This window comes from Pseudonaja textilis, chromosome 5, assembly GCF_049901715.1.
Source record: "Pseudonaja textilis isolate UNSWEBS1 chromosome 5, rPseTex1.2, whole genome shotgun sequence".
NCBI lineage: Eukaryota > Metazoa > Chordata > Lepidosauria > Squamata > Elapidae > Pseudonaja > Pseudonaja textilis.
This window is the reverse complement of record NC_141994.1, coordinates 61,784,055-61,799,470: the sequence shown is the minus strand read 5'-3', so window position 1 is coordinate 61,799,470 and position 15,416 is coordinate 61,784,055. Positions and strand designations below refer to the sequence as shown.

Below are 15,416 nucleotides of genomic sequence, written 5' to 3'. Positions count from 1 at the left end.
TGAAGAAAGTCATATATCTATTTAGTTATTTTATTCCTATTTTGTTGCTGTCCAAAGAAGTGGTGTTGAGAATTTTATCTCTGAATTTTATCCTTAAAACTGTGAAGGTTAGATATTAATATGCCAAGATGAGTTCTAAAGTACCTCAAAGCCACATTTGCTCATGCATCAAAAGATCCTAACCCAATATCCCACTGGTCCTTTCTGTCACTAAAGGCAATTGGAGTTGGTATATTATTTCAATATTTCAATATTATCTCAAGAAAGATTAGCAGATTTCAGTGATCCATACTTTGAAAATGAGTTAAAGACAGCAGGGTCTTTGAAAATAGGGCAGAAACTTCAAGTACTATATCCAGAATGTGGTAACAAATGTATGACCTGGGTACAGGTATTATTAACTGTAGTAGATCACCAGCAAATTGCAGAGCTCTTTAGAAGCATTCTTATGTATGATTTCCTTGGTAAATGGGGATGGATATTCTGAAAGGCCTTTTCAGTGAGCCTTTCACTGTATTTATAGAAAATATTCTATAGAGATCCTGTTAGTAACAGTTTATAGTTTTCTCTGGTCCTTTAAATGATGCTATGGGTAAACAAAATTGTAGTTATATGTTTTTAATTCCTTTTGTCTATTGTTGTTATTCTGCTTGAATTGCTCTTAATTTTATTTTTAAAAAGCGCTATATATTATTTCATTCTATTTTATTTTCTTTAAATTTATTGTTTTGTCTTTTAGAGTGGTCTATATAAAGCATACACAAATAAAACCCATTGTACTGGGCATTCCCATTCTAAAGAGATTTCTTACCTCTGGATATATTGGGTTGATGCTTTGACTATCATTTGTCCACCTGGGAGTATATTCTGTCTGTTGCAGACGCTTCTCCTAAAAGGCAGTAAAGTTAGGATCAGATCAGCAAAGTCCCTGCTATAGTTTATTACAGAACTCTAGAGTATAGAAATAACTTCAAAATTCAATCCTAGTCTATCAGAAATGACAGGCCTAAGATTTCTGAAAACAGATGAAGAGCAACATCCAAAATACCACTGATTTAACATGCCTCTAGGGTTGGCAAATATCTTCCACAACTAATGTGCACCAAGATACCCTGCAGACCAGCCAGATGCTGTAAAGACAGGTCTCTTTGCCTATCTATTGTAGTTAGTACTTCTCTAAAAAAGAATGTGTCAAAACAAGAAATGTATATTTTGCAGATATGTATCTGACAACAACAAAAACACATGCTCTCTGTCCAATAATTATTAAGAGAATGGGTCTGGGGTGGGGGGGAAATAATGCAATTATCCACTACGAAAACACAGTATTATTTACAGAAGGTCATATAATGTTTATTCCTCAAAGTATCTTTATATTATTTATCATGTGCTAAAGACACACTTTTAAAGACCTTCAACTTTAAGGCTATGGAGAAAAGTCTAAAGACATATTGGTTGATGCTTCTGAAATTCAAAGAGCTGGTATAAATACTCCATGAACCAAATATTATTTATTAATTATTTACACTTTCTGTTCCTCTTCAAAACACTCTATCTTTTTCTCTACTGGGTGCATATAGCAGATTCTGTGAACCCTGTACTAGCTATTATTTTTTTTTGATATAGGTAGTAGTTGACAGTCATTTAACAAAAGTTCGGAATTACAAAAATACTGAAAAAAGTGACTTAAGACTTATCATCAAAATTATGACTATTGCACCAATCCCTGTAGACATGCAATCACAATTTCAGTGCTTGGTAAGTGGCTCACATTTATGAGTAGTTGCAGCATCCTGTGGTCACAATTACGATTTACTACTTTCCCAGCTGGCTTTTAACAAACAAAGTCAATGCAAGGAAGCCAAATTTGCTTAAAGATCATGTGACTTACTTAATGACCGAGAGATTTACTTAACAGCCATGGTAAAAGGGTGGTAAAATCAGGTCCAAACACGTGATGACCACACTGTTTCACAACTAAAATTCTGGTCCCAACTGTAGTCTGAGAACTGTCTGGTGCTGTTGCTGGTTCTGACCTCTAAAGTCCTTTACAGTTTGTGCCAAAATTCTTACAGGATGACCTTCTCCAATATCAGCCTGAGCTATCAGAACATCTAGGGAAACGCTTCTTATACTGCTACATTTCTGTGCTTTGAGACTGAAGCTAAAAGACATGCTTTCTTTTGGCAACACTGTTGTTTTGGAATATCTTCCCCACAATGATACCAAGCTATCTGGCTCCCAGCTAGTTTTTAAGGAAACATTAAAATTTGAATTATTTCAAAAGCATTTTCTCCTTAGATTTATAGTTATTTATTTTTCCTTATTCCTTATTCTTATCTTTATTATTGTATTTTATGTTTTTTGATTGGGTATTTTAGACTACTATTGTTGTGATTGAAATTGGTTTTAATCTGTCCATGAATATGTTATTTTTTCTTTGTTATGTAGTATGTAAGCTGAATGTCATTTAATTATGGCAGAGTAAAAGTTTATAGATAAATTTTATTAACTGTGCTGCCATTTCAATATTTATGGATACACTGGACATTTTCCTTCTTTTAACTATTTTTGTAAAATATACATTGCAAATTGGGAAAATTAATATCATTTGAATAATTTAGCAAAACTTTATATTGGTTGTCTAATCTGGTTCCCAACTGCTTCACAAACACATATTTAAGAAATTATTTCTTACCTTTTGTGTAATCATATTGCAAATCTCTGGTAGGAAATCTTCACTCAGGAGTTTATAAAGCTGCTTTTCTCTTAAAGATGTTCTCTCTCGGAAGCTTTCTGTAACCTGCCTCCACTCCTCTTCTGTCTGGCATATTAACCGCCATGTTCCATGGCCCAATCCTTGAGAAACTTTCATAATGGGATAATTTCTATTAATCTGACCATATAATTAATCATATTATTTATATAATTATGATTCAAATTTCTCTATGTCGCATTTTGCAACTTCATTTTATACTTTTGTGTATAGGCGGTCCTCACCAATCATGACTGAGACTGGCAACTGTCACTAAAGTCTACAATCATTAGTGTGATGTCATGTAGTTGCACTGATTTACATCATCAGTTCTGGTTGTGGTTATTAAGTGAATCATGATGGATTGTTAAGTTGAAATGCCATATGACTGCAACTTCTGCTGACTTTGCTTACCAGAGGACAACTGTAAAGGCCACAAAAGGTGATCATGTGACTGCAGAGATGTTGCTATGGCCCCAGCCTTAAGGGCTGGTCGTAGGTCTTGTTTTTCAGTGCTGGGATAATTTTGAACAGTCATTTGAGTGATAGATAAGCAAGGACCCAAATAACATCCATAGAATTTCTCATGACAAATGGGACTGAATGCAGAATTTTGATTTGATTGTTCCACACCAAAGGTGAGCATACATGAATTAATTTTCATCGGACTAATTATACAACTTTAACATGGACACAATGAAAACAATCTGAGGATATCAGTTCATGAGCTGTTTAAGGGAGTTAGATTATTGCCTCGAAGAGTCAGAAGCTCCACTAACAAAGGATGAACTCAGCTAAAAGGGATAAGGATTCTTCTTTATCCATGACGTAAAAGGCAAAAATAACATGCTCAAATAAATTTTGCCTCTTGAAAGAAAGTCAGTACAGGTAGTCGTCGACTTACAACATTTTGTTTAGTGATCATTCAAAGTTACAACATCACTGAAAAAAGTTAGGGCCAATGAGCATCCCCATGGTCATTTGATCAAAATTCAGACACTTGACAACTGTCTCATATTTATGACCTTTGAAGTGTCCTGGAATCATGTGATGACCTTTTAAGACTTTGTGACTTTGACTTTGAATGGGGAAACCAGATTCACTTAACAACTGTTAACAACTGCAGTGATCCACTTAATAACTGTATCGCTTAAATAAATTTTGGGCTCAATTGTGGTCACAAGTCAAGGGCTACCTGTATTGCAACATTAAACAAATGAATATTTTTAGTAGTAGAGCAAGCAATCAGTCTTCATCTTTTCACTGTTAATTCTCATTTTTTTAAAGTGGCAAGAACTTTATTATAAACATCCAAGAAATACTTTTCAACTTATTTTCTAGCCGTACCGAATGAAATGAAGAAAACAAAGAAGGCCTCTCTTGCAAGCTGCATTTTTATTAATTAGAACTCAACTATAATCCACACATTCTACTCACAATTTCTGGACTGTGATTCATAAACGAGTGCATTGGCTTCTTCTTTCTCTCTGCAAAAAAAGAAAACATAATAATGCAAAAATTATAAAGGGCAATCTTCAACAAAGGACTACATTCATGACTGGAATGAATTATACTGATACTAAAAGCCCATAGCAGCTTGTAGTTATATTTTAGCACTAAAAGACAAAACAATTAGATTCTAATCCTATAGAACTCAATATACATTATAGGTCTTTCATAGTCTTCAAAATAGTAGTTACAATGGATTAGAACAAATTTTGAAAATGTAGGAGTGCTTTATTTTCAAATGAATTCAAAATCAGAAACAAAATCTGAGACAAGCATAGCAGGACAATAGTAATGTAATACTATGGCAAAGTTCCATTAACATCCTTGCCACTGCTTTCTGGGGTAACTGAAATTGAGAAAAGATCCAAACTATTCTGAAATTCAGCTGGTCAACTGCTACAAAAGATTGAATATTTTATCCACATTGCTGCTTGTCACCTTTTTCCTTTTCCTTTCCTGATTATAGACTTCTCCAGAGACTATGTTTCTGCATAATGTGCCCCAGTTATGATAATATGAACCTAATGATTTTCTGCCCAGAGTGAGAAAATTGGATTGATTTGTTCAATATCCATTTATTTGTTTCCTGGCTAACGACTGTATTTTCAGAAGTTTTTTGAACACCAAAGTTCAAAAGCATCCCTACACTTTCTATTTTGTAATTTCAACGTTCACTTCCATGGAATGTCACAGGGAAAACCACTGCATGCACAATTCTGATTTTTGTAGATATAAACAAAAATCAGTATTTTTTAAGTGTAAACATATTCCCGAATCTGAATACCTTTTCCAAGACCTTCATGACTAATCTACCAAATGATAGTCTGTGGCCTATTCTTTCAAGTGCTGGTTCCTTTGCTGTCAATAGACGATCTTAGAAGGAGAAAGCAATCCACCACCTCAGTATCTTTATTTTCAGTTCTAAGGCTGATTGCTGAACCTTTGGTCGAGTTTGCTTTTCTTTGTATTTTAGTTCTACTTTATCATTATGCTCCTTGACTTTCTTTATTAGCACTTGTAGATCACTTGCATACTTGACTACAGGAATAGTGTCATCAATTTTGGATGACCCTGCTGTTGTTATATTTTCCTGAAAAATATTGAGTATTATTTACTCATCCCTCCCAGAAATAGCCTCTTGTTGCAAGGAGGTAGCATAGGAGAATCTGAGGGCATATGGCAGATCCCAATGGAATCTATGGAATAGAAACATATTCTTACTTGCTACAGCTACCCAAGTGAGGAAGGGGGAATTAAGGAGGGAAGAAAGGAATATATTACTCTAACTTACATTACAAAAATGGCATACTTTATTTCATTCCTTTATTATACCACTACTAACTTTTTACATATACTCTCCAACTTTGCCACAAATATTTAATTATAAGAGCTGAAAAATATAATTTATTTTGTTTTGCCTTATATACAGTATAAATGTACTTTCATGAAGCAAGCAATGTTTTTATTACTGAGGTGTGCAAATTAATAATCAAATTATAATATTCATTTACCTTAAGATGTTCACCATTTTTTTTCGTTTTGGTGGTCGCCCCCGTTTTTTTACTACCTTTCCAGGAATGTCTGGAATATTTTTGTGTATCCCGCATTCCCTGGAATATATTGAAATGATACACAAAGTAGCTAAATATACAATAATGGGCCTAGTTTAAAGCAAGAAGGTAAGAAGTGATCATTGACAATTAAAAAGGATTGAAGTAGCAACTGTGAGCCTAGCTAGGAGACTATAACTCTAAAGAGGAGAAAGTATATTAGCTGGATTTGGTGACAAATTAATTTGAGCACAATCAAACATTATGTTACCTTAAAAAATTTGCTTCCTTGGAAGGAAGTACAGGTGCTCTCCCACTCAAATAGCAACTTTCTTACATGTTACAATAGACTACGTTTGAAATTAGTTACCCTAAATCACAGGTGTCAAACTCGCCATGTCATGTTGCCGTCATGTGATGTTTTGTGACATTTTTCCCATTTGTGGAGCTGGGGTGAGCATGGCCTGCACTTGACACATCCAACCCACAGACCGCCAGTTTGACACCCCTTCCCTAAAAGAACCAGAGTACTTTAGTGGCTACAGTTCAGCTTAAATTAGAAAGTGTGGATTCTAGGTCTACCATGGCTTCATTCATTCTTCTTTCATTCAAGAGTGAGCAGCCTTGGGATGGTAACTTTTCAAGCTTTAGTTCCCAACCTGGAACTGAAATGGAACTAAGAGTGGCCTAATTCATATGGGAAAATAAGCAAAACAAAATGATGAAGAATTCTGAAAAATGGACTACTTTAATGATAAGGAATTTCATAAATGTTTGTATTTTGTTGCCTTTGCAAAAAATAGTTTCTTTTAAAATGTTTTTCGCCCCGGTGTTCTGATCCCCGTTTCCCTGTGGGCAAGAATCTATACCTGTCAGTAGTTAGGTCTCCGTTTGGCTTCACAGGTTCCTCTTTGTACATTCGTGTGCCATAAAAATACCAGTAGAGGGCACCATTACTATCCTCACCCAATGGTTCCACTCGGAGGCTGTCTGCATCCAAGCCCTGTGTTTGAAAGCACATACACATAAATGTAAGAGCTTAGAAGTTTCTTGTATTCAAGTTACTCCTCACCACTGGCCTTTGGAGTAGTTATAGAGATTCAGATCTATACTTGCCCCTAAAATGATCAACTGTGCAACTGACAATGAGATTTATGTGCGCTAAACTATTCACGAGAAAGAAACTAATTTAAACTTGCTAATGCCTAACAAAACGTGGCCTCTTATACCTTTCATAGTGAAGCAGCAGGTGGGTGCTCTCTCTTCAAGTGGCAGAATTCTGAAGTTCCACAAAGGCAATACCAGGCTTCACACTGCAAGCAGGTGCATCTTTTCCTACCACAGTTTGGCAGTAACAAGAGAAGCCACACCTGCTTAACTTGTCCTTCCAAGAGCTTTGAAAGGGTCTCTCTCAGTATAATGGTTGCCTGCAGAAGTCTGTTTTAGGGATTATTTCCACTGAGGTATTATGCATAAGGAAACAGTCAGGCAGAAGTGATTACATTTGTACTTAAAAAAAAGATACTATTCTCAAAACTGGATTCCTACTGAAAATGTACAAGGACACTGAAAATGTTCAATTCCGTTGTTTCATGCAGATTATTTTTAGAGGCAAAATTCTAAGTGTTACTAAATTAGCACCTGTGGATGTGATATCTAGCTAATAAACTCATTGTCATATGTAGAAACATGCAGGAGAAGCATTATAGCTCTCTAGCCCCTCCCCCCCAAACCCACAAACATTTATGTGTAGTTCATACTACTCTAGATACCTCAAGGGCGATAATCCTCAAAATTAGTATTTGAGCAGCAAACAAATGCTATGCTCACGTTTGCTTCTTCATTCCCTTCACCCTCACTATTTTCATGCACAGGATTTGGTACTATACTTCCTATTTTAACCAAGCCATGCTTCTTCTGTCATTTCATCTGATCTCCCAAATACAGATTTCAAATAACAGTTTTCCTATTGCAATATTACAGCAAATTGGAAAAGATGCTTTAAATTCAAGTTGGAGAGAGCATATGAATACAGTACTCATTCATAATTTTCCAAATTACATTCTGAAGCCATTGTGAGTTTATAAGCAAGTAATGCAATACATATGCCATTCTGGAACCAACCTCAACCATGTTAGGGCATTCGAAATAGTATTAACTCACAAAAACATTTTTGCAAAGAAACTTATTAAGTATCTTCGAAAAATATGTCTTTTTATGCAAATGTTATTAATTAATTGCAGTCAAAGGCTACAACTATTATCTTGAGTTCTACTTATTACAACTCTAAAAACCATTTAGATTTTTTTAAAAGCCTCACTTCAAGCTTTAGCAACAATGACTGTGTTTTATTAAAGACAGTTATACAGATCATTGGCATATCTCAATGGGTAACTAGCTATCAAGGACAACAGCAGTTCAATTTCCTCAATTCAAGCCAGATTATAAATATATGTTTCACCTCCCTTACCCTGGGAGTTCAGTTTGAAAGAATGACCCAGTACATACATGAAGAAATATAATTAGAGGTTAAGAGACCCAGGAACAGAGATTCTCAATGTCAGGTACTTTCATTACTAATTGTATACAACGGGGGATGCAAAACTGTTGCAATGGATCTTATCTGACCCCAAAAAATGTTATCTTAGTCAAGGAAGGATCCTTGAGTGTTATTGAGATACATAAATCTCCTTCCTTTGACTAAAACGATACTTGGAAACCAACACAAACCACTGAGCCAGCTAAATACAGACCAGTAAGTAATAAATTAAACTACTAGTGTAGTATTTTAAAGCATAAATTTAAATCACAAGCAAACACTTAAAACTTTTTACAGTCAGCTTTCTCTACGTTGTGCAACTTGAAAAGTAATAGACACCCAAAATAATCTTTAACATTTTAAATAAGATTATTAGCACAAAGGAACATGGAACATTGTTATACTGTATGTGATGTGATGCTTAATGGTGGGAAGTGTATATTACATTTTCAATGTTCCTAATCCAGTATCTGTCATTATTAAACATACCTTAAGCAGGTCAAAAACATCATCAGCATCAAGTCGGTAATCACAAAGACGATGTAGTATCTCCACACGGGTACGTAAGGGAAGTTCCTGAAAAGTACATTCTCGCAAGGGGTTGGGTTTTCCTTCTTCCAATTCCCAGCGATAATTGATTATATCTTCAAGATACCCATGAAATGTCTGGGTTCTAATAAAGATAACAAATGGCCTTACAATTACTATACAGAATTTGACCTATCCATCATTTCACAGATGATTGCACACAGAAGGCAAGGAAAATATTTCCAGGTTGTCCAGTTCCTTGCACAAATTAAACAGCATGTTTCACATTTTTTGCAGAATAATTTATCTAAATAAAATTTGTTTATCTTTAAGGAAGCAGAAGGATCTAAAGCTCATAAAAACTATTTGATAAATTGAAGTTCCCAATGATAAATGACTGATTACATGGTCTATAAAATATTATTAAGGGAATAATTTTTTAAAATTACTTAATCAGAAAGAAAGAAAAAATCAATGAAAATACTTATCAGTTTTAAATATTATATAAATTGGTTATCTTAAGAATTAAATGAAATACTTCAGGAAAAGTTTTCTATTTGATTCCTCTACATATTATACCTATTAATGAATTTTGACTTTAGGCTACAAAATAAGTAAGCAAAAAATTATAGCAATTTAAGGAAAATAAGATAAAATTATTACACTTAGTCAACATGTTTGAATATATCAAACAGAACTTTTCATCATTTCTGCAATTCTCAGAAACATCACTATATAAAATGAATTAATCTGGACCACACTCCTATTATAAACTATTATATTATTATTCTAATGTTTATTCAATATTGACCTTTCAAAATGTTTCCCTTTCTCCTCTTTTAAATCCACTAGTAGTGGCTTGAACAAGCTGAATTTCCAAATGCATCCAAATAAGAGAAACAATGTTTGCACAAGTATGATTAACTTTAAATTTATATAACAGGATCAATCAAATGAAAGCAACTAAAGGATTACAAATTATATTTGGTATGTGGTACTTGTGGCATAAGGAATTCATAAGTTCACATGTTTAGCTATCTTCCTCAACTGTTATTTTTTCATTAGAACAAAACTAGGTAAGGGAGATGGTGTCATAGAATTGTAATTTTAAAATTATACTTTAATCTAAGTAAAATAATCTATATTTTACAAGCAGTATTGCATTCCTATTACTAAACTTCATTTTCATGCTTCCATAAACAATTACATTTTTCCTCATATAAAATCTAGTGATTTATCATCTCATGAAACTGCTGACATCAGCAAACCAATTAAGACACTCCAGGTGATTTCCTCAAATTTCAAAACCCTCAGTGATAAATGAAACCCACTCTTTCTGAAGCTACTATACTAGTTAAGGGGTCATCAATGTGATTGATGTAACAAGAAATCTAATTACACAACAATTTTTAACTTGGAATCCTTATGTAGCCAATTAATTAAAACATTGCTTCCAACCCCGCCCCCCCATGAGTTGATCAAATCACAACCTATTTATATATTGTTCTTAGTTGTACTTGGAGCATCAATTAATGAACACTTTTATTTTAATTAAATATATTTTAAAATCCAATTAATTGATTAAATTTAAATTATGTTATAAAACCACATGAACAAACAAAAATGCAGAAAGGAAAAAAATACAATATATTGTAACAATCAATTGCAAGAAATGAGAGTTTATATTAACCAAATATTTTCAATAGCACTTTTAAAAAATGGAAACCCCACCCCATTTTAGTAATTCCTGAGAAAAAGCACATCCTTTTGTTAACTTTTTTTAAATAATCCTTTAATTTTTCCCGTTTTATAAGAGCAAGTTTAATCAACTGATGTAGGAAGGACTAAGAAAGACAGCAGCTGAATAATTGCAAGTTGCTTTTATTTTTATTAAAAACTAACATTTAAACACATTGCTTTCATATAAAAATCATTTCAGAAGTTTCTACTGGAATAGAAAAAAAATCTTAATTCAAAGACTATATCCCTTTAAATTAGAAGAAGATACATATAACTTGTCTCTCTCTGAAGTAAGAGTGTTTTTCAAGTAACAACAATGGTCAGAAATGCTTTATTCTGATGTGCTTGGCAATATTTTTTAGGAATTAGATTACAAGAAATTTAAGTGACCTAAGTCAGATACCATTAGTAGGTCAGAAGAAGGAACAACTGAATCAGGAAAAGGGGGAAAAAACTCTAAGGAATAGTTCATACTCTCTTACCTACAGCAATCCATCAAGCATTGTCAAAAAAACAGCTTGCTTCTGATTAAGGTCAACCTAATCTGAGTTACTGCCACAGGTCTGACCTCAAAGAGCAACAATGGAGTTATTCTCTTATCTTTGGTTGAAGGGGGGAGAGTTCAAAAGAAAAGTCTTGTAGAACAATTCTAACACTCTTAAAAATATAAAGTGTTAAGTTACCTGGTGTCAGCAGAGAGAAAAGAAATGAAAAATGGAAAAAAGCTGTTATGAATGAATAAAGCAATTTCTGACTGATAAGCAGGCCTGGAACCTAGTTGGAAGGGGTGTAGATTGGGGTACCCAACCCTAGGGCTGCAGCCCTTTACTGGGCTGTGACCTATTTGCAACCAGGCCATGAGAATGGCAGGCCGGCACACACACACATGTGCAGCTCAACTCATGCAAGCGGCGGACTGGCACACACGCATAGACACAGTTCAACTTGCATGAGTGTGCTGGCCTGGTTCCCCTCTACCCCGCCTCCCACCGCCAGGCCACAAAGGTTGGGAACCACTGGTTTAGATAACCCATTTCATCCAGGACCCTCTAAAGCTGCCAAACAACCACTTTGTCTACCTAAAAATGGAAAGTAGAGGCTGGATGGAAATTGGATCCATTCCTAATAACTGGTGGGATTCAGTTAACAGCAACAGGAACGACTGAATCGACTGAAACGATTCCCATTGTTATGAAATGTGGTCATGTGACATTTTACTTTACAACCATATTGCTTAGCCACAGAAATTCCAGTTCCAATTACTGTCATTAACTTGAGAGCTACCTGTCTAAACATTAGATAGTTTAGGAAGCTCACTATATGAGCTTCACTGATGTAAAAAGGATTTTGATTTTTTTGGTCAGAGACCATATCTTTGTCATGGAAATAAGAATACATTTTAAAAAAAATAGATGAGTGGTGAAAAACAAATACTTTGCTTGAAAGAACAAATGCCAAAAGGAATTTCACACAAAAATTATTCATAAAGATGAATATAGACCAATTTTCCAAACATGCCATTATAGGTACAACTAAGGAAGAACATGTATTCACATGTTCTTCAGAGTGTCTTCATAAAAAATACCTTTACTGTAGTTTTTAACTTTTAAAGGATTCCGAGACGCCACTCTGTGCCTGAGGTACATTTTCCCTTACAGAAGCCGTGAGTTAAACAAGATAAGGTTGCTCCCCTAGAATTTGATAAGAAAATCATTTATACTGTAGATACAGTATACAGGTAGTCTTGATTTATAACCATTTGTTTATTGACTGTTCAAAGTTACGATGACACTGAAAATAGTGACATGGCTATTTTTTTTACATGACCTTTGCAGCATCCCTAAGGTCACCTGATCAAAATTCAGCCTCTTGGCAACCAGGATGTATTTGTGACAGTTGCAATGTGCCGGGGTCACATGATTACCATTTGTAACTTTCCCAGCTGGGTTCCAACAAGCAAAATCAATGGGGGAAGTCACTTTACCACCAAACGATTCATTTAACAACTGCAATGATTCATTTAACTGTGGCAAAAAGGTCGTAAAATAGGGCAAATCCCAATTAATAACTTCCTTGCTTAGCAACAGAAATTTTGGGTTCAGTTGTCATTGTGAGCACTACCTATATTGTATCATAGATATTGTCTATTTCCAATGTATACACTCATTCACTCACTTATGGTTCACTCACTTGGAAATCTTGACAAACGGAATGTTGAATTCATAAACATTTTCACTGTTCCTTTTTGTTCTACATCCTCTTCATCTAAACCAGTGGTTCCCAAATTCTTTCACCACCCCCTTAGTGCTACAAACTCATCCTCAATGCCCCCACACCCAGAGACGGGATTCAAATTTCTGTGGGCATGGCCTAATTTGAGGGGGTGGTCATGTGACTGGGTGGGCGTGGCTTGCTGGTCATGTGACTGGGTGGGCGTGGCTTGCTGGTCATGTGACTGGGTGGGCATGGTTTGGCGACTGGCAAACCAAATACAAGTGGTCCTCACTTAATGGCCAGTTGCTTAGCAAGTGTTCTAATTTATGACTGGCCTCCCCAGAACTACTTGACTGGTTTTTGGAGTTTTGACAGCCATGCACGCATGCACACGCACACACCCTTCTAATCCTGCTGGGGCAGATCATTGGGCTAGAATCGGCAACGCATCTCTGATTAGATTCTAGTAATGAATAGAATCTAATCAGGGATGCTTTGCTGATTCTTGTTGATTTGTTTTATTTGCATTTCTTTATTTTATGTTGCTGAATTACATTGACATGTGTGTCCCTTCTTGTGCACAACCCAGAAGCTTTTGTGATTCTTTGCAGCAAAAATTACCGACCTGTCTTTGCTCTACTTTTCACATGCCACCACTGCTGCATTCGATTCTAGGTGCCGGTCCTGCAGCCCCCCCACCAATTGAGCCCGCCTCACTGTAGGGAAGTACCGCAGGTCCACCCCATTGAGGCCGCTGCACTGGAGGGACCTGCCCAAGCAAGTTTGAGCGGAGTGGTGCAAGTCAATAGGGTGATCCTGCGGGGCCTTGCCCCGAACGCGGCAGCAGTGAGACGTTTGAAAAGGAGAGCAACACTGCATTCGGACGAGGTCCTGCACGCTTACGCATTGAGCCCCTTGCACCAGAGCATGCAACTCAATGGGGTGATCCTGCAGGGCCTCGCCTCGAACGTGGCTGTGGCGGGATTTTTTTTCTCACCCCTGAATTGTGCCCTGCGAGGGGTCCACCTCCAGTGCCCCCCTGCCACCTCTTAGTGCCCCTCTGCTGGCCCCCTTACCTCTTAGCACCTCCCCTAAGGCATCCCACTTCCCCCCATGGAGCAGTACCACCTACTTTGGGAACCACTCATCTAAACTATTCTGTCACCATCAGATACTAATGCTGGAACACAATTGTCAGCAAAACAAAAAGGGGAATCAGCATCACATATCAGGCTGATTCTTTAACTAGTAAAAGGGTAGTTTAGAGAAGTCAATCATAAATATTTGAAAAACTGCCTAGATTTTCAGTGAACACTGTCACTTACTAAAAGGATGAAAAAGATCTCTTTCATCTTCCCTCTCTTTTATTTATCCTCAGTTAAATACCAGCCAAGAAGTCTCTAATTGAACTCTATTACTTTGGTATAGAATGTACAAGCAAGAGAAATCACACATACCTGTTACTTTGAACTAAACTAACAATTTCCTTTCAGACTCAGGTCTAAGTATAAGCATAAAGCTTTTCTATTTGCATAGCATTAAAGAGGGCAAAGCCATCTAACAGCAGGTATCTGAGGAGACTTAGAGTAGGCTCTGTGTTACTTATCATACACATAGTAATTATCTTTTCAAATCTTTCAAAAATATTAATTTACTCATCTGCTGAATGATTATGGACCAAAATAGAATTACTGAATAATTAAAGAAAAAAATGCAAATGGTGGCATTTAGTATAAATTTATAAAAATAAATTTATTACGATGTTGTTAAATTAATCTCAAGAGAGACAAGAGAATATTAAAGCAGGTAGAAAGTTTTAATACCTGGATTAATACAAAAGCTAAGAATAGAAGGGTCAACAAATGAAATAGTGAATGGATAGAAAAAAATTGGATTGATCTGATTATAATTCTTAGCAGATTGTATGTGGGTGTGTGGGTGTGGGTGAAAAATTAGGTCCAATGAATTCAGGATTTCCAGTCTAAAGTATTGCTCCAAGAGTTCTAACCACAATTGGTATTATAATAACATTTATTTTCCATAAGGATTCAACTTCAATCTGCAAGTCCCACTATTTCAATTTTTTTCCAATTTTTCCCCCCTCAATCCTAGCATCACTTGAGATGGCAAAATCAATGAACCAGACTTCCTTCTTTTCACTAACGGTTATATCAATCATTATTGTTACAATAAATTTCATGGCATAACTGAGCCAAACTTATGCAACGTCTGTCTGAAAGATCTTGTGCAACATCTGTTCACAGATTGCAAATGGAAGATGAGCAACAGGGGCAAGCCCTATATGTGTGGGTGGCTGTTGTGTGGTTGTTTAATTCTAGACAACCATAACTAAAAGAAGCTTGCTGAAATCATCCAAATATTTCAGACCTGTGATATGAATCTGAAAGCTGCAAAGAGAATCAAAGTAAAACAGTAGTTCTACATACTCTAGAATTCTCTTTATACTTTTCTTTAGAACTGAAGCCTGCAAAAGGCTTGTCTATTTTTTCCAGAAGCATACAATGGGGGGGGGGGAGGATAGAATATCCCTTAATTTTAGGAATCTATAGAACGAGACTAC

At 35.7% G+C, this 15,416-nt stretch overlaps 1 protein-coding gene across 1 annotated transcript in view; it reads right to left on the bottom strand.

Annotated features, from left to right (window-relative positions):
- CECR2 (CECR2 histone acetyl-lysine reader) overlaps positions 1–15,416 on the bottom strand; it is a 97,780-nt gene that overhangs the window by 13,569 nt on the left and 68,795 nt on the right. Inside the window, exons 3-8 of the mRNA XM_087935610.1 lie at positions 8,843–9,026; positions 6,684–6,817; positions 5,776–5,874; positions 4,193–4,242; positions 2,699–2,868; positions 812–889 (exon numbers count right to left, since the gene is read on the bottom strand). Of these exons, the coding sequence (XP_087791736.1) occupies positions 812–889; positions 2,699–2,868; positions 4,193–4,242; positions 5,776–5,874; positions 6,684–6,817; positions 8,843–9,026 (715 nt within the window). The remainder of the gene's footprint in view (positions 1–811; positions 890–2,698; positions 2,869–4,192; positions 4,243–5,775; positions 5,875–6,683; positions 6,818–8,842; positions 9,027–15,416) is intronic.